Below are 20221 nucleotides of genomic sequence, written 5' to 3'. Positions count from 1 at the left end.
CCCCGTCTTACATCAAGATATGTTTAAAGAAAATGGATGCTGTAAAGTAACCCATTCTATGAAAGCATTGGTTTTGTTGTTGTTGTTGCCATTTTTGTGTTCAAGTCATGCATCGCGAGATAAACAGGCATTACCAATCAGTCAGCAACTTCTTACTCACACCACTTCCCGTAGTAGAATAAGCACAGATTTTGTAACAAAACAGAGGAATCAAGTCTCTATGGGTCGTTTCCATTGGAAGCAGACTACTGTGAACTAACTTCCTTAGCACTCACTGTTATCTATCTTAACACACGTTAGTTGTGCCTGAGTACCTGCACCACTGCCGTCGTGATTTGCCTCTAGTACCTAATTAAAATGTGCTATTAATGCTTACAGGAGTCACTCTCAAGTCTGTCTTACTAACCATGAGGAGGAGTGGGCACGTCATGCATGCACAAGTAAAAGTGTCACCCAGAATATTGTGCACAATCATTAGAATTACATAGGCTATAAAATAAGCATGTGCAGATTGATGTAAAGTGTAAAACAGATATCAACATGTAAGCTGTGTCAGTGAATTTTAAATCAATGAAATATGTCAGAACTTATATTTTAAATTAAAAATGTTATCACAAATTCAAAAAAATCAATTAATCAACAAGTACTTTTTATATGAAAAAAATATAAGTTTGAATCCCAAAATATAATTTACTCGATAAATTACAAACTTTCCCCATTGGTGCTCAGCAACATATTACCTCAAATAACAATTGATCTGAGACTCTTTAATATGGGCAGCTATTGTTTTCTTAAAATACTGTACAGTATCATATTCTCCAAATTATTCTAGAATAATCACAAAAGCATTGAAAGTAGGAAAAACACCATGCAAAAAAAATATTCCTCAAAATTTTTGTTTCTAAGAAGATGAAATCTAAAATGTACAAATGAAAATATAACACTGGGAATAGAATTGTTTAAATGAAGAATTCTGGATTGAACATTAAATTTCTGACTATTGGACACTCAGAAGCTATTTTGATTGAGCTCCTTATTAAACAAATGCAGAAAACATAGGGACCATCCATCAAAATACGTAGGATAGCATCAGGATAAAAATGGGTTTTCTAAGGCTTCAAAAAGCATATAATCAGAGAGTAAAGATATCAGTGATAAAATGTGTCTAATAACTGATTCCTGGGTTACTCCAATGAATAAAGTTTGGATGCATAAAGAATATTAGGGGGAAAAAGCTTCAAAGGAGAAGTTATTGATCCTTGAAAAGAACCCAAGCACAGAGCATGCCAGAGGAAATGATGAATCACCTCAAATAAGAAGAATGACATATGGTGTTGAAAGCTAACCTGCTCATGAAATGTGTCTCTCTCAGGCAAGTCTGTCCTGATGATAATGTCCTATATTCAAACATCTTTAGCCTTAAGACTTTAAGTAAAATATACTTAAACTGAGTTTTGTTAATTCAGTTATTCCAAACTTTCAACATCCCTTTGCATAATGCATTTCATGTCCTGAAGATTCAATTCCAAAAATAAAATGAAATGCTCATTCTTGGATTGAAATAGCGGAAATTGGTGGGGTGTATGAAATTTGTATAATCTTAAAAATGATTTGCTAGAAAAAAAAGTGGGGAAGAGTCTTGAACTCATTACACAGGAGACAACTTCCTGAAAATAACACCAAAAGCACAGGCTCTAAGACCAACAATCAGTAAATGTGACCTTATGAAACTGAAAAGGTTCTGTAAAGCAAAGGACACTGTCATTAGAACCAAATGACAGCCTACAGACTGGGAAAGGATCCTTACCAACCCTATATCTGAGAAAGGGCTAATATCCAGGATATAGAAAGAACTCAAGTAGTTAAAAAGCAACAAATCTCAGAGTCATTAGCTTACCCACATCAGAAAAGCTAAGATCAAAATCTCAGTGACAGTACATGATGGAGAGGATGTGGGGAAAGGGGAACCCTCCTCCATTGCTGGTGAGAATGTAAACCTGTACAACCACTTTGGAAATCAATCTGGCACTTTCTCAGACATTTAGAAATAGCACTTCCTCAAGATCCAGCTATACCACTCCTAGGCATATATCCAAAAGATGCTCAAGTACACAACAAGGACATTTGCTCAACCATGTTCACAGCAGCTTTATTCTTAATAGCCAGAATCTGGAAACAACCCAGATGTCCCTCAACTGAGGAATGGATATAGAAATTATGGTACATTTACACAATGGAATATACTCAGCAATTAAAAACAAGGAAATCATGAAATTTGCAGGCAAATGGCAGGAACTAGAAAAGATCACTCTGGGTGAGGTATCCCAGAAGCAAAAAGACACACACGGTATATTCTCACTTATAAGTGCATATTAGACATATAATAGGATAAACATACTAAAATCTGAAATCTGTACACCTACAGAGGCTAAGCAAGAAGGAGAACTTTGGGTAAGGTGAACAATCCTCACTCAGAAAGACAAATGGGATGGACATTGGAAGGAGAAAACAGGACAGGAGCCTACCACAGAGGGCCTCTGAAAGACTGTACCCAGTAGGGTATTAAAGCAGATGCTGAGAAGTCATAGCCAAACTTTGGACCGAGTGCAGGGAATCTTATGAAAGAAAAGGAAGATAGTAAGACCTGGAGGGGACAGGAGTGCCACAAGGAGAGCCACAGAACCAAAAAATCTAGGCACAGGGGTCTTTCTGAGACTGATACTCCAACCAAGGACTATGTGTGGAGATAACCTAGAACCCCTGCACAGATGTAGCCCATGGCAACTCTTCTCCAAGTGCATTCCTTAGTAAGGGGAACAGGGACTGTCTCTGACATGAATTCAGTGGTTGGCTGTTTGATAACCTCCCCTGAAGGGAGCATGTAGCCTTACCAGGCCACAGAGGAAGACAATGCAGCCAGTCCTGATGTGACATAATGGGAACTGGAAGAGGACCTCCCCTATTAGTGGACTTGCATGGGGGCATGGGAGGAGATAAGGGAGGGAGAGCAGGATTAGGAGTTGACAAAGGAGGGGGCTACAGCTAGGATACAAAGTAAATAAACTGAAATTAGTTCTAAATAAATAAATAAATAAATAAAAACTTTGCATAGTCTTAAAAGTTATAATTGAGAAGCTAAAGAAAATTTTTGTTTTGATATTTTGATATAAAATAACTGCACAGCCCTAATTTCTCCTGGTAATCAATATTGGAAAATACATATAAACACAAGTTTCCAGAAGGAGAAAAGTTCTCAGTAACTAGACTTATCTCTCATATTTTCACTCATTTCATTTTAGTGTTCCTTGACTAATCACACAAACACCTATGTTAGGACTGATTAACTTAAGAGTGACAAACTGTTACTTTCCCGTAAGTTCCTTCTACAGTGTATTGTCTCTACTTTCTTAAATATTTGGAAATATGGAAGAACCTCATTTTCCCAATACTATGAACAATATAGGATAAAAGTGAATTTAAAATATATTCATAATGAATGAGGTAACCCACAGAGACTTTAAAGTCTCTTCTGAAGTTGCCGTGCCATATCCACACCAAATGATTTGCTTGTGTCTGCTAGAATGAGATGCCAAAACACTTGGTAATATGCTTACCTGATGAGTTATTCGCCAGACAAGCCTTCACAGTGTGCAGGGTTAGTGTTCCTATCCCGAACGACTTTCATTTATTTATTGCTGAGTCACTTTACAACATTTGAGGTTTTCCTTTAGACCTTGAAGTATTTTTAAAATCCCATTGGGAATTCACTCACATTTACCAGGTGTAATAAGAGACAACTACCTCAAGGGTCTATGGCAGCCATTTTTATATGTGTCCAAATATTTCATGATACAAAAATGATAGGTAATGAGAACAGAGGTCAAGCCTGGCAGATCTCATGTGAAATGAAAGAATGTCATAAACCTGACAACACAGACACCATGTACTCTTTCAACTCAATCTAATTAGTATTATCATTGCACTCCGTTTTTAGAAAAATCTTGGTTTCCTGTTCAGATAGTTTCCGAGAACTTATCTGGACAGTAACCAGTACTTGTCCTCATGTACTTGTATGTATTGGAATACTTCAGAAAAGTAACTCTTTAGCACGTCAAGGGTTCCACTAAACAGGTTACCATAAAGCACAGAACCTAGGGCAGAAGTCTAGCAGATGATCGGTGTCTGAATTATTTCTCTTCTTAAAACATGGACTCGGGCACTAGGACAGAGGATATCATAGAATCCTGTTACTAGTAAAGCAGGTGTAATGAAAGAAAAAATGAAAACTCAGAAATGTGGTGCTTTTATATTAGAAAAAAGCAGTTGGACAGTAAAGGATGTCATTGATATGGCTCAAAAACAGGAGCTGCTTAAGTATGATGACACCCACATATAATTCTAGAACATGAGAGGCAAAAGCAGGAGGCTGAGCAGTTTGAATTTAGTTGGAATAACAATCTGGAAAAGGAGAGGGAGGAGGAGCAAGAGGAGAAAGAAAAGAAAAAGGAAGAAGAAAAAGAAGGAGGAGGAGGAAGAGAAGAAGTCAATTCCAAGCACATCTGGTCTAAGATTTGGCACAAATAGCAAAGGAGGGTTCATATAGCTATCCTAAATGACACAGAGACAAAAACAACAACAACAACAACAAAAACACATTTAAAATTAGTGAATAATTAATAATAGTTAAGTGGAATCTCAAATTAATTCTCACACCATTGGCCGTATTTGATGAAAAATATTTCCTAGAAAGGTGAGTTCTTTTCGGAATTGTTATTTGGAGATCTGGAAACAACCCAGATATCCTTCAGCTGAGGAATGGATACAGAAATTATGGTACATTTATACAATGAAATACTCCTCAGCAATTAAAAACAAGGAAATCATGAAATTCGTAGGCAAATGGTGGGGTCTAGAAAAGATCAGTCTGAGTGAGGTATCCAGAAGCAGAAAGACACACACAGTATATACTCACTTATAAGTGGATATTAGATATATAATATAGGATAAACCTACACAAATCTGTATACCTAAAGAAGCTAGGAAAAAAGGAGGACCCTGGGTAATATGATCAATCGTTACTCAGAAAGACAAACAGGATGGACATTGGAAGAAGAAGAAAACAGGAAACAGGACAGGAGCCTACCACAGAGTGCCTCTGAAAGACTTTACTCTATCAAAGCAAATTAAAGGTTTTAATTAAAATATTTTCAGAATTTACATTACAGAAATCATACTGAAAATCATTATATTATATTATCAGAAAATACATTCTGAAAACTATAGTTGTGTTAGAGCATTAAAATTACATTTTAAAAGTAAAAATAAGATATTATATAGTATATGTATTTTGTTTCAGCAACAAATACATCTCTAGAACATTTTAAATGATATTTATTTTGAGTTTGAGGAAACAGATTTATTTGATAACACTCAAATGTTATGAAAAGTCTAAGAAATCCAACCCCTTAAATATATACTATAAATATATACAGTAACAAATAAAATGTTAAATGCATTATAATCCAACAGTGTAAAATACAGAATATTTTCACATCATTTGTACTTGATTTAATCCTCACATTTTGGTACAATTTTTGTTATAAATATGTCACTAACACTCCTATATCTTTAAGCATTTTATTGAAAAAAATATTATTGCATTGAACTACAGTCCAAGTAATTTATTCAATAATCTAAAAAAAAAAAGCTTCTTTGCATGTACAGTAGTGCAATTTACTTAGCCACAGTATAATCAAAATTGCTTTGAACAGAGAATACAAAATAAAGTGATTGGCTTATACATATTGCAGACCATCTTTCAGTATCACTTAAGGTAAGTACTTTTTTTAGGGTTCGATAAGGTGGAGCTTTGTTGTACAGAGCTACACAACCAACTTAAATTTCAGCTACTTAAGAGTCTCTCACCTATTAAAGCAAATGACCAATTTGCACAGGCTTAAAATTGTTTCTTAAAATTGATTGTCTTAATATGATTATTTTAAAAAGAAAACACTGTAATAAACGTTCTGTTTCCAACAAATGAATTTAACAACCTAAGAACAAAGGGTATATTAAGAACACACACACAAACAAACATACACATTCATACATGTTACACTTTTTCTGAATTCCTGTATTGTTTTTTTGTTGTTGTTGTTGTTGTTTCTCTTAAGGTTTTCATTGATCTCAATATATAAGAGAAGTGGTAAGTTGCAAAAGTAAGAAGTGACTTTGAAAAAGGAATTTAAAAATTGGATTGGAATCATTCATTCTTATATATAGCTTCCGAGAATGAAAATGACCCTTTAGCTTATCTCTCAAATATTGGCTTATTCTAAAACTAACCCGTTTTTCCATCGCTATCATTTATAATACAGCTTAAGTCCCAAATGTACACCACTCATCACGAACTATCCATCTCATAGAGGATGTGGATAGTATTTTTGGTGGAACAAAATGATAACCTTCGAAAATCCTCTGACCTGACCCACGCTTACTGGCTGGAGAACTGCCATTCCAAACTTTTCATCTTACTGAAGGGCTTCCTGTGTGAGACACAGAGAGCACGCGCGCATCTCTCCGGCTCCTGCCTGAAGATGCTCACCCTCTGCGTTGTAAAAATGTTTCTGTTAGTCAGCGGGAGCGCATTCCACTTTAGGAGTTCATAATTCAGGGAACCCTACTTCAGCCTCTTCCTTAGCGCTGCTGAGGCCGAGAACGCTTAGATCATTACCACACTTAATTAGGCTAGCTGCCTACACAGAGGTATGAGAAGTGGGTCGTTACGGTGTGATTTCAGGAAGCTGGATCTGATATGTCCATTTTTTTTTCAGAATATTTAACAATATTCCTTAAAAACCATAAGAAATATTTTAAAGAAAAGATATAGATTTGTACTGTGTTTTTGTATTGCTGTCAACGTTACCCCGCAACTTTTTAGACAGTCACTCTACTAACATCCTGGGAGGGTTATTTCATTTATCACGATATAGTGTTCTGTAAGACTAGTGGTATTCCAGCATGCCTGTCTGCAGACCATCTTGGTATCTCCAGTTACCTTATCGAATGCTTGAAGAACAAGCTGAGTTTTTCACAAAATTTCAAAGTATTATTAAATTTTTAGAAAACTGCATTTCTTCTGTCCTTCTTTCTACAGAAAACTTTCTTCGAGGAGACAGATCGTGACATATGATCCCGAGTAATCTGACTGATTAAATATCCTATATAAGGAGAATCTTTTATAGGGTTAGTTCTTTATAAACGTATTTCTACCCAATGATAGCAGAGATCAATTTAGACCTGACAGAGACTGAAAAAGGGTAGGCACCATCGAACCCATTTTCTGTGACAAAGAAATCTCAGATCAGACTGAAAAATGTCTCTCTCCAAGGTGGAGGGGCAGGGGAGATGTCAAAGCCTGAGAATTAGGAACTTTGTAAATCACTCTCTACTGTCTAATCACTTCTCAGATTTAATTATTTATAACATGTAGAAAGGTGAACTTCAAAAATTTGATAGAGTAGATTTTTATAGCCCCCATTGTACCTTTTTCTTGAAAAAATAAGTAATGAACTTTGCTTATTTGCCAGTTTATCACACAAAGCACTTACTTTATTGAATCCTGCATGAACTCATTGAGGCTACATGATGGTGGAATGACTCTGAATCTTTAGGTATAAAATATATAGACATACTTGCATGTGTGTGTGTGTCTGTGTGTGTGTGTGTGTGCCCACATGTGAACATATGTATATATAAATATTTTGTAGCTTTTATCAACAATATTTGTCTTTAGCCTTGATTCTTGGGCAGATACAAAACAAGGCCCAACGACTAAGTGTAAAGAGTAAACCCACAAAGCACTTATCTGATACATTTAGCATTTAATACAAAAATAATGCTCAAGTCAGTTATCAAATAATTTGAAGGATGTGCTACAAAAAGTATGATCCATCAGAGATTCTGTTTTTAATGGGCATCTTTTAGAAAAAGATGGTCTTCTTTCTGCTTCCGCTTTTCCAGAATGCGCTCCTCTAAAGGTAAAATCGAATCTGAAACTCAGCGTGAGTGCTGACCTCATTGATCAGGTGGATAGAGGTTTATTAATTGTTCCTTCCCTCTATTTGATGCCACAACTTTTTATGCCTTGTTTCCTTCGAGTACAAGAGTTATTTTTGTTTCATTGGCCACATCTTGCTGTTGTCTGTGGTGGGAAATTCAGTGAGCACTCTCATCACTGCTAGTGCAGGATGGAGCAGACATTTCCAAACTACCGGCTTACACCGATTGATCGAGCGAAGGCACCAGTAGAAAAGTTCCCTGGTTTAACCATCGGAGATTCTAGACTGTCTCCAAGGCAATTTAAAAATTAATCAAGTGATCTGTCTCTTCTGTCATCAAACTTCCAGTGACGACGGTTCAAGAGCACCCTGCCTTGGCTTTGTGCCATCTTTGTAATCTGATTCATGAACTAATTATCCACAGCACATTTAGATTGGGGGGAGCAAGTTATTATCCACATTTATAACAACACTTGCATTCATTTTTTAGGGCAATTTATCCCAAATGCACTCAATTTTAATAATTACTTTTGTGGAGTTATATGTAAGTATGGAGGTTCTTGCTATTTGATAAATACCTCTCTCTCTCTCTCTCTCTCTCTCTCTCTCTCTCTCTCTCTCTCTCTCTCGCTTTCTATTCATTTTAAGTAAGTCAGACTCTGTCCCTTATATATTCCAATACAATTCCTCGTCTACAAATGTTTGTTGTTACTTTGGTAAACACAATTGTTCTTTATGTCAATATTTTAAATTTATTTTTTCTTATTCCCCCCATTCTGTTTTTGTCCTCGGCAGCAAAGATATCTTTTCTACCACATATGAAAAATCAGCTATTTAAGCTTCTTGATTTCATTGAGCAAATGAGAAATGCTAATATTGATCTCTACAGATGTGAGGAATGTGAAAAAGTGGGCTAAGTGTTTCACCTGGCTGAAGTGAAATACATATATTCAGTGAATGCTGCTCCCTTTCCCCAAGGCTGCTAACATTTACACCTTCATGTCATTATTAGATGTAAGACAACCCCGTTCTTTTAGTTTCCATTTTCATAAACCCATAGTTATGGGAAATGTAAGTCATGTTTTTATAAGGGTATTAAATTATACACTAAACACATGACAGTCCACAAATAAAATAAGAAGTAGAAAGTCTATCTGTCAGGCAGTCTTTTGAATGAGTGTTTGATTACATAGATGGTAATTTGTTTTACCATTATAAAACTCATTCTTTCTAAGCCTTGTGCTCCTTATTCCTGAATACAATGAAGTTTCTGAGTGGTAAAGCAAGTAAAACTTGATTCAGTTCTTTTTTTTAGTTCTTGTAATATTTGAATTCAAATATGTGTGCAATGTTAATCTGTAGATATTTTATTTTTGTTTATCAAATGCTAATAATATCTTTTGTATACTCTCTAATAAAAAGTTTAACCATTCTTAATTCCTGATGTTATTGATTCATACAAAGTTATCTTGATATAGTTACATATGAAGGGAAGCAAAATTGTCTTTCACAGAATTTCTATAATTGTAAAGTTAGTGTAGTTTGTTTTCAGCTTGTATTAATCAGAATATTTTTAATAGCTCAAAGGTCCTATGAAAAACACATTAAAAGACAATATAATTGGTAGCACAGCCAAGCTTTAACAATAGTGATTATTCTGAATCATTGGCTCATTTTAATACTATCTGAAAAATAAAACTGAAATTCACGTTCATTCACCACTCACTCATCAAACACTTCAAACATAGGGTATTCTGTTTTTTTTTTTTTTTTACTCATAATATTTATGATATGCCAGAATGTTTCCTGTTACCAGATTATAACACTAACGGACAATTCTCCTCAAACCATTCTTTAATACTCCCCAGAACTTCATCCCATAAAATTATTTTAATTTGCCATATTATTTTCGCCAAAATGAGAAGTTCTTAAAAATGTTCCCATTTCAATAATGATGATTCCATTTACATTTATGCATGAGTTACATTTGGAATTGGCACCATAATTTTAAATCTTACAATAACAAGAGAGACGGTATTAATGCATTGCTTTACAGGTAGCAAAAATCTGTTACTTATTCATAAGACAAGCTGTAATAGCTATTAGTTCAAGTGTAGTGCCATGTTTAAGGCCTCCCTCACGCTGTTTAACTGTTGCATCTGACTGGAGCAAGAGTGATGGCAAAGATCTTGACCTTGTAGCATTGGCTGGATTAAAGGATTCAGGTGGAAGATAGAAGTTGTGGCTGGGTTTAAATGAGGACCAAACAACGTGGGGATAAAGGCTGTGGAAGGCAGGGGCTGAAATGCTATATGCGATGGGTGAAAGGGGGCGGTGGTGACTAAGTGCAGAGGATGACCTAGGAAAGCGGTGTGTGCAGGAATAATGGCCGGAGCCATGGCTGGAAACGAAAAGGGAGTAAAATGTGGCTGTGGCAGAGGGTGTAAATGAGCAATGGGGAGGGCACTGCTGTGAGAACTTATGGAAGCCGAAACAGCAAAATGCTGTAGGAATGTGTGGTGGATGGTGGTGATGGATGTGTGCTGATGGACTGGAACTGTCTGCATGGCTGAGGCTGGGGAGAAGGCAGGGGGCCCTGCAGCGGGCACAACTCGGAGATGCTTTGACAGGAGCTGCTTCTGCATGTGCTGCTGTGCTTGTAGCTGGAGAAGCTTGTACTTATCCATTTCGTCGGGGGAAAATGTTATGGGCTGTTGAATTAAAGGGGGTGAGAGAGATTTATGACACACTTCTAATTCATCTTCCACTTTGTCATTCTTCTGCATTGTTCTGTCATAGTAAGAGTTTATATTCCCCTCTACATGATTTATAGACATGCTTACATCCTGTGAGTCTAGATTTATCTGCTCCTCTTTGGTCTCTGTTGAATTGGTTACACCAGTGTATCTATTAGATGGAAAAGCACCGAGGAAATCATTTGGTACTGGGTCACAGCTTTGAAGAAAAGGTTGGACTGTGCTAATTGAAGATTTAGATTGCTCTTTTGTTGTCTGGTTCTTTTTTCCACTTGAAGACTGAGAGCCTGGCATTGAATGACTTAGGCCTGTGGAGAGATAGTTTTCACATTGAGTGTCTGTTAAAATAGTAAAACCAGGTTTTTGTAAGCTTTCAATTCTTTCTTTGTCAGCAATCTGGTGAACCCTATGGCCTTTATCATTTCTTCTTTTGCACATATGTTGTCTCTTCTTCAAAAAAGGCAATGCCATTCTATTGCTACGTTGTGGTTCAGGTTGAACTGTGTGTTGGATTTGTGAATGAGTCTCTGATTCTTTTAAACAACTGTTCGGGGAGATCCTGAACTTTTTCGATTGCTCCTGACACTTCTTGGCCTGCACTCTTTCTAGAAGACCCTTGGCTGTCAGGGATGGCCCTTCTCCATCTGGAATGTTTGACTGTGTGGTTTCTGAAGGGCCGGCTACACAGCTCCTTGGAAGGTAGTTGAGAGTGTCTGAGCTGCATTGTCGCATGCACTTGACTTTTCCCACATCACAAATGTGAAGTCTGGCCAAAGACTTTTGGCTTCTCTTGTTCTTGTCTAAGTAGTAGTAAGCTCTCTGTCTCAAATAAGAGCCTGATTTGCTGTGCTGAGGTCCCTGACCAATCAAGAGCTTATCACTATTTGCATCAAGGGAAACCTGTGAGCCAGAATCACAATGACAAATTCTTGGGGGCTTGGGACCTGTGAACGGTTGATTTTTACCCAGCTCATACCTTTTTCTGCACTGACAGTCTCTGTGTTTTGATGGTCTTTTAGTTTTAAATAAGTCCCATCGGTTACCATTGCTGTCTCTCTGTGTATCTGAGTGAGGACAGTTACTGTTTATTGGTGCATCAGACAAATAGAGACAATTGTGCTTTCTGTTTTTCCACATGTGCCTCTCAGCTGAGTCACGTTCTCTTTTACAAAGGTAGAGCAGGTGACTGCTGTCACTGCCATTGGGCCTATAACTTGAACATATGTTTCTCCAGCTGGACACGTTTCTGGAAGCTTCATCCAGAGTTCTGGGGTGGCCCCTCAGAGGTGACACTGAAGAACGTTTCCCGTGATTTCTTTCCCCATTTTTGGAAGCTCCACTGGTCATGCTGGCGTTGCAGGTATTGAAACTTGCACTGATGTCCTTCCCATCTTCAGAAGGATCCCCTGATGTGTAAGGACTGAAGTTCCAGGTACATTGATTTTCTTCTTCAGACTCTGAATGTGAACTGCAAGGATTCAGCTTATGAGTTTTAGTCCTAGAAATGTGAGGCGAGCAAGATAGACCCTCCTGAACATTATTTTGAACTGTCTTTTTGCAGCTTTTCCAGTGGACATTTGAGAGTTCCATAAATTCAATATCATCGCTATTATCATTTCCTAAGCCATCCTTTAGAGACAGATTAAGGTAAGCAGGCACTTCAGGACTTTTCATTTCCAAGTCTCTTAGACTACCATGTTCACTCATAGTAGAGTCAGAATCATTGTAGCCCAAATTATATTTCCTCTGGAACTTTTCCCAATCTGGGTTAGCTATAAGCATCTTTGGTTTCAGAGATTGTTTATCTTGGGTCAATTTTTGTTGTTCTTTAATTAAACCTGAGACTTGGCTCTCTGTTTTTGTCTTCTTTTCCAAAACTTCTTTCTCCAATTCTATTTTTATATTCTCTGAACGATGTTCATCCTTTGTGTTTCGAGAAAGTTTGAAATCAAAATATAATGGATTACAGCCATAAGATATGCAAGGTTCTGTTCTGGTAAAGAAGAGAAGTTCTGTGGGCCACTTTAGAGTAGTGTGACCATCCTTGCTCTGTACATGGATGAAAGGCAATGCTTTGGATTTCACATCATGTGGACAACTTTCTCTGCAAAGTCTTTGCACATTTTTGCTGTCTCTTTCTACTTCATCTAGAGACTTTGCTCTGTCCTCTGTTCTAGAGTCAGGATTCCACTGTGCTTTAGTCTTTTGTTCACTTAGTCCTGAAGGCAAAAATTCACCCAGACTTTCATACCACCTATTCTCACTATGCTTGCAAATGTTTGGTGGACCGGAGGGTTCATTTGCTTGGCATGGATGATTAATGCAGTTTTCTGAAGTATCCTTCAGTGCATTCCTAATTTCTTTCTCTCTGCTGGAAAGAGTAAAATCTGTTTCTGAAAGATGGAGGTTAGACTTAGAGAAAGCACTGTGGATGCCTGCTGAATCTTTTAGTCTTCCATTAATTGATTCATTTTTATTTTGTGAAAATTTAGTGTTCATCAAAAAGGTGTTGTTTAAAACACCCTCCAGATGGCTCGATGAGATGACACCTTCTTTCTTCGGAAGGTCTGGGTCTTCATTTGCAAATCTGCAACACTTGCAGCTCTCTACTGCTTGTTCGACGTTATAGGTGGGTGACTTGTTACACTCATGGTTGTCTTCTGTGTTCTCGCTGAAAACCGAAGCAGAAGATTCTAATTTTAGGTAGGCTTTTTTTGAAAATGAAAATGAAACTCCTGTCCTGTGACTTGCAGTGCCGAGATCTGAAGATGTTTGTGTTGTCTTGTTTCCAAACAAGTGCCGCCTGTCTGATTGTAGCTGTTGTCGGCTTGGCGTGGCAAACCGCTGCTTATCCATGCTGCTTCTGGCCACACTCTTTCCCTTGAGGAGAAGGGCGCTCTTCATGCAGGAGACCTTTCTGCCATTCTTAACTGGGAAAATTCCCTGCTGGAGCTGCTTTTCCATGGCTATCCTTGGGGCTTTGTATGCTGGTCCATTTCCAGAAACGCTGTAAATACAGTAAATATTTAAATGAGTAGGGCATTAGCATAGGAATCAAATCTATATGCAAACAACATTCCATAGTATTTCTACACTGAGTTATTTTTCTATTTATTGGTGAACATTATTTTCTACAAAGTAACCATTTTATCATGCATGTACAAGTCAGTATAACTGCTGTATAGTGGCTACTTCTGAAAAGCTCTGTATAATTTTGTTATTTAAAAGTTTAAAAAAGCCGTAACAAGTAACTGTCTTATGTGAAAGCAGCAAAACAAAGGCAAATAGAGCATTTATGCCACAATATACCCCTTAGAACCTTATGATCCTTTGGAATTCGGATTTAACATGGTTCGTAGTCTTCCAACCAACACATTCCTCGTAGGTAAGAAATTAAAATTTGCAAACTGTAAAAACCGTTTTAATTTTATGTTTCAACACCTTCAGCATCCAATATTTACTCCTTCAAAAGTCTTTCCACTTGATTTCTGCTGAAGCAAGGCGTTCGGTAGGTGGCTAACGGACACAGTGGCCTGCAGCTCAGTACAGCAGTCACAGTGTTCCCTGGCACTTCCTGCTTCTTCCTCCCCAGAACAGCTTTATGCTAATTGTGCATGCTTTGTCTTTTGAGGCTTCTTCAAGATTGTTTATTTTGCTGAGGTTCATTAGGGATTCAGACATAAAGCATAAAGTAAACATAGACAGAAATTTTAGGTTAAAATTAGTCTTTTCACACCCTATCTGCTACCTCTTTCTTACACAGCAATGTTGATGCCTTGGGAAAGGCAATGCCACTACATCACTTATCTCTTTTCCAACTACTTATCTTAAATGCCATGCTGTTATTTTTTTCATGTGAAGGGAAACACTATTAATTTTGTTTTCTTCCTTATTTTTCTTTTTTTTTTTTTTGTTATTGCTTCTCACTTGTTTCTTGGCTGTAAGATACTTAAACTTTAAAATGTATTAATTAAATTCTGAAGGACTAACTAAATACTTATCCTTATACCCACACAAAAGTGTAGCTCTCAATCCTGATCAAAGAATATTCTTTTTGTAGCAGATGGAGACTATTTCAGAAATCCACACCTGGTCAAAATGCAGAAAATAAGTGGCTATGGGGTAGTAAGCTTTACTTGATACAGTTGTAACATAATACCTCCACTCAGAGAAAAGTCACAGAGTAGAAAAGTCACAGGTTGTTGGAGCTAGAAGAACACAGTACCTGCTGTGGGATATTGTCCCATGATAGGGAAACTGTATCCATGAAATCTCAACGCTATGGCTGCATAAATAAGACCCGTACAAATGACACCGGTTGACATAACAACATGAATGGAAAAAAATTTCAAAGACCTCATTTTCTAGTAGAAGACATACAGACAATCCGTAGCTTCTGAAAAGAGGGAATCAGTTTTCTGAAAGGAAAACTCCCCTGGTGTGCTATGCAAAGCCACCTCATCAGCCCCAAACATACCAACACAAGAGTAACACTTAATAGACTCAAGATGCATATCAGTACTCTACTGCCTGTCGTCTTTTGCTTTGGTTGAAGGACATTTTTGATATTCAAATTTTATTTTGATGACAGTATTCCTTTTTTATAGTATTACAATCAACTCATATTTTTCTGCTGTTATGAATTTTAAATTACAAACAATAATTTAGCCATTATTTATTGCACAATTAGTTGAGATTGTCTGTTCTCATTAATGAATACATAAAGTTTTATAATGATAGTCTATTCTATTATGGTGTAGAAATCAAATTTAGAAATTTTATAAAACACTGAATTTTCCCTAATTGTTTCATAATGAAACCTATCTTTTTCTCCCTGTCACAACAATCTTCTTGCTTTGATAATCTCACTATGCCTTTCAAAACGAGTACTTTAGGCATATTTAATATCGTTAATGGGGAGAAGTATTCAAACAAAATGTGTGGTCTGTTGAATGCCATTCCAGGACAAAGGAAAAGAGATATATTTAACTGTTACTGAAGTGTTGACACAGGACAAAGAACAACTATAGTGTGATCCTGAGTTTTGTGTTGGTGACAAGGAGATACCTCTCTGCATTTGTGCCACTTTTAGGAGTACTCAGGATCTATGCTGCCCAATTTATAAATTTACTTTTCTGGAAAGCGAATCAATTTACTGTCCTTGGTATTATACTCAACATAACATATAAAAATTCTAATGGGAGAATATTAGCATTTCGTCTTCCAAATTGCAATAAACCAGGACATTTTAGTATTTCTAAGTTATGTTTCATTAATTTAAAAACACATATTTGGTTAGTTGTTTTGAGTGCATGAGCATACATATATGGATGGTATACTATGGCACACATTGGGATGTGAAATAGATATATTATGAAATTGTTACTATAATAAAAACTTCTTGGTACATTCACCACAAAACATAATTAACTGTGTGTGTTTGTGTGTGTTTGTGTGTGTGTGTGTACATTCTAATAATGTATCCAGATTCTAAAGCAAAGTAACTTAATAAATATACACTCTGCCTTCTATGGTGAAAAAAAAAAAACTTGTTTCCAAAACGATCCTGTACAACAACAGATCATCTGGAGGTATCTCCATTCCTGATCTCAAGCTGTACTACAGGGCAACAGTAATAAAAACTGCATGGTATTGGCATAGAAACAGAAAGGAGGATCAATGGAACCGCATAGAAGACCCAGAAATAAATCCACACACCTATGAATACTCGATATTCGACAAAGAAGCCAATTCCATTCAATGGAAAAAAGACAGCATCTTTAACAAATGGTGCTGGACCAACTGGATGTCTACATGCAGAAAAATGAAAATAGATCCATATTTATCACCCTGCACAAAACTAAAGTCAAAGTGGATCAAGGACCTCAACATAAAACCAGATACCCTAAATCAATTGGAAAAAAAAGTGGGGAACAGCCTACCTAGATCTCATTGGCACAGGAGACAACTTCCTGAACAGAACACCAACAGCACAGGCTCTAAGAGCAACAATCAATAAATGGGACCTCATGAAACTGAAAAGCTTCTGTAAAGCAAAGGATACTGTCATCAAAACAAAACGACTGCCTACAGATTGGGAAAGAATCTTCACTAACCCTTTATCTGACAGAGGACTAATATCCAGTATATACAAAGAACTAAAGAAGCTGAAAAGCAGCAAACCAAGTAATCCAATTAAAAAATGGGGAACAGAGCTAAACAGAGAATTCTCGACAGAGGAATATCGAATGGCAGAAAAACACTTAAAGAAATGCTCATCCTCATTAGCCATCAGGGAAATGCAAATCAAAACGACCCTGAGATATCACCTTACACCCATCAGAATGGCCAAGATGAAAAACTCAAGCGATAACACATGCTGGAGAGGTTGTGGAGAAAGGGGATCCCTCCTCAACTGCTGGTGGGAATGTAAACTGGTACAACCACTCTGGAAAGCTATCTGGCGCTTTCTAAGACAAATAGGAATAGTGCTTCCTCCAGACCCAGCTATACCACTGCTAGGTATATACCCAAAGTTTGTTCAAGTACACAAAAAGGACACTTGCTCAACCATGTTTATAGCAGCTCTATTTGTAATAGCCAGAACCTGGAAACAACCCAGATGTCCATCAACGGTGGAATGGGTACAGAAATTGTGGTATTTTTATACAATGGAATACTACTCAGCAATCAAAAAGGAGGAAATCATGAAATTTGCAGGCAAATGGTGGGATCTAGAAAAGATCATTCTGAGTGAAATATCCCAGAAGGAGAAAGACAAACATGGGATATACTCACTTATATAGACCTATAAGATATGATAAACATAATGAAATCTATACACCTAAAAAAGATAATCAATTGAACGGACATGGTGTAAGATGATCAATCCTCATTTAGAAAGACAGATGGGATGAGCATTGATTGTAAGACAGGAGTCTACTGAGCGCATCTGAAAGACTCTAACTAGCAGTGTTTTCAAAGCAAAGACTCATGACCAAACTTTTGGCAGAGTACAGGGAATCATAAGAAAGAAGGGGAGTTAGTCTTATGGGGAAAGGATAGGAGCTCCACAAGGACCAAATATATCTGGGCACAGGGTCTTTTCTGAGACTGACATTCAACCAAGGACCATGTATGGATATAATCTAGAACCTCCACTCAGATGTAGCCTGTGGTAGCTCAGTAACCAATTGGTTTCCCAAAGTGAGGGGAACAGGGACTATTTCTAACAGGAACTCAATGACTGGCTCTTTGGTCTCCCCACCCCCGAAGGGAGGAGCAGTCCTGTTAGGCCACAGAGGAGGGCTTTGCAGCCAGTCCTGAAGATACCTGATAAAACAGGATTAGATGAATGGGGAGGAGGTCCCCCCTATCAGTGGACTTGGAAAGGGGCACGGTGGAGATGAGGGAGGGAGGGAGGGACTGGGAGGGAATGAGGGATCGGGACATGGCTGGGATACAGAGTTAATAAAATGTAACTGATAAAAAAAATAAAAATAAATAAATAAAAAAAAAGAAAAAAAAAAGAAATGCATGACAAAAACAATATTATGCATGGATGAACTCACTTAGTGGTCAGAAAAAAAAAAACTTGTTTCAAACAAACAAACAAACGAACAAACAAAAAAGATATACCAAAATAGAATGATCTTGTTGTATTTTATTCTGGTTATTATATGGGGAACTTCTATTTTTAGAATCAATATCACTAACATTTTTCAAATGTTACGCAATACCCATGAAGTTGTACTGTACTGAGATTTTAAAAAAAGGTTAAGTTCAGAAAGTTAGTACCTCCCAAACCAAGAGATGATTTCACTGGAAACCCCTGCTAATGAAGAGATGATCAAAGCTAGTTGCCTGATATAAAACTCAAGCATCCTCACCACCACTAATTCATCTTTTCTACATGGAAGAATAATTCTATTTGTGTCATTCCATGTGGACAGTGTTAATTCCTCCAGGATTAATTGTAAGATGCAGGAGGTCAGATGTTAATAAATAGGCCAAGACATACCACCTAAAAAATATAGAATAGTCATGAAATGTCTTAAAGGCAGGGCCAGATTTGCCAGGATATTCAGCAAATATAACTGTAAAGGGTCAAACACAGGCTGTCCAGGAAAGGGACCATAAAACTATTAATTGTCATTTGTTTATTTTATTTTATTTTATTTTATTTTATTTTATTTTATTTTTTATACATCAATCCTGCTGCAACAAAGAAAATCTTTAATAACTCTAAGTGGCTTCTATTAGGGCCTGAGGCTGTTTAAGCAAATAGAGCAGGTGGTAAGTAATAGAAAGGAAGAAATGATCTTCGTGATTTGAAGCTCTGCGGCTGAAAGCTGAATTTATCTTTTCTGTAACAGGGGGCACATTATGGCCTGTAGAGTGGTTACATTTGAGTGTGTTTGGTACATACGGTTTCCTCGTGGATACTCTAACATAACGGAATGGACATTTTAATCTGAAATACCGTACGTGGTAGCCCCAGTGGCTTAGAAATTTAACAGCAGGGTCACCATCATTACTGTTGCATCATCCTCTCACTGCCACCATCCTCAGGATGGCTCTCATCTTTTCGTATTCTTTCCATTAGGGGGAAGTGAAGGTGTAACTGTCGCAGTAAAGACCAGCACAATAATGCGCATGACGGTAACTCAGGTTTTCCGATAAACAAGGCAAATCTGTTCTGGCTTGTGAAGACTTTTATCAAGGATGTCTATCTTCCTCGTTTACTATTATTTGATTTACTGACTCCTGTAACTAATCATGCAGGAACTCAAATGTGATCTAGAGTTTTTTTCCTGTTCACTACCTTAAAGAACACAGGAATTACTCTTCTAAGCCTTGTTTCAGGATATCTTATTTGTTATTAAGACTAATCTAATGCTAGACTTGAATGAAATGAGTCCCTCGTTGGATATACGGGTAGAAAGAACGTTACTCAATATGGTGTTCATTTTTCTGATTGTGTGGGTTCTCCCAGGACAAGCCTTTTTATTTTGACTCCATTTCTATGTACCTGTATGTACGTTTAAGTCTCCTTTCTCTTACATTTTAAAAATTTTGATGTTTTATATACGTAATATTAACTAACATGTTCTAAACACTGCATATATGTAAATATTGTAAATTTACCACTATTTCCATTAATAAATGCCCCAAATCACAAATATTTTCTAATGATCATATTTGAAGTTTAATGTTTTGTCGTAATATAGCTAAACTGTTCACTTTTGTTACTGCATATTGATTCCCATTTAAACAACAGAAATTTAAATTCTGGCAGAGCTATAAATTTAACAATCCTATGTGGACCTATCTGCATTGCCCACGTGGCACGCCTGGGTTGGCTACCCAGAGGCTATTTAAGCTGTGGGCTGGCTTTCCCCAGGG

General features: G+C 37.0%; 1 protein-coding gene across 1 annotated transcript in view; it reads right to left on the bottom strand.

Annotated features, from left to right (window-relative positions):
* Nucleotides 1-5429: 5429 nt before the first annotated feature.
* Znf804b (zinc finger protein 804B) overlaps nucleotides 5430-20221 on the bottom strand; it is a 561864-nt gene continuing 547072 nt past the window's right edge. The window contains exon 4 of the mRNA XM_060373862.1: nucleotides 5430-13823. Within this exon, the coding sequence (XP_060229845.1) occupies nucleotides 10163-13823 (3661 nt within the window). The 3' untranslated portion in view covers nucleotides 5430-10162. The remainder of the gene's footprint in view (nucleotides 13824-20221) is intronic.

Source organism: Meriones unguiculatus, chromosome 21, assembly GCF_030254825.1.
Source record: "Meriones unguiculatus strain TT.TT164.6M chromosome 21, Bangor_MerUng_6.1, whole genome shotgun sequence".
Taxonomy (NCBI): Eukaryota; Metazoa; Chordata; class Mammalia; order Rodentia; family Muridae; genus Meriones; species Meriones unguiculatus.
This window is presented reverse-complemented; position numbering and strand designations above follow the sequence as displayed.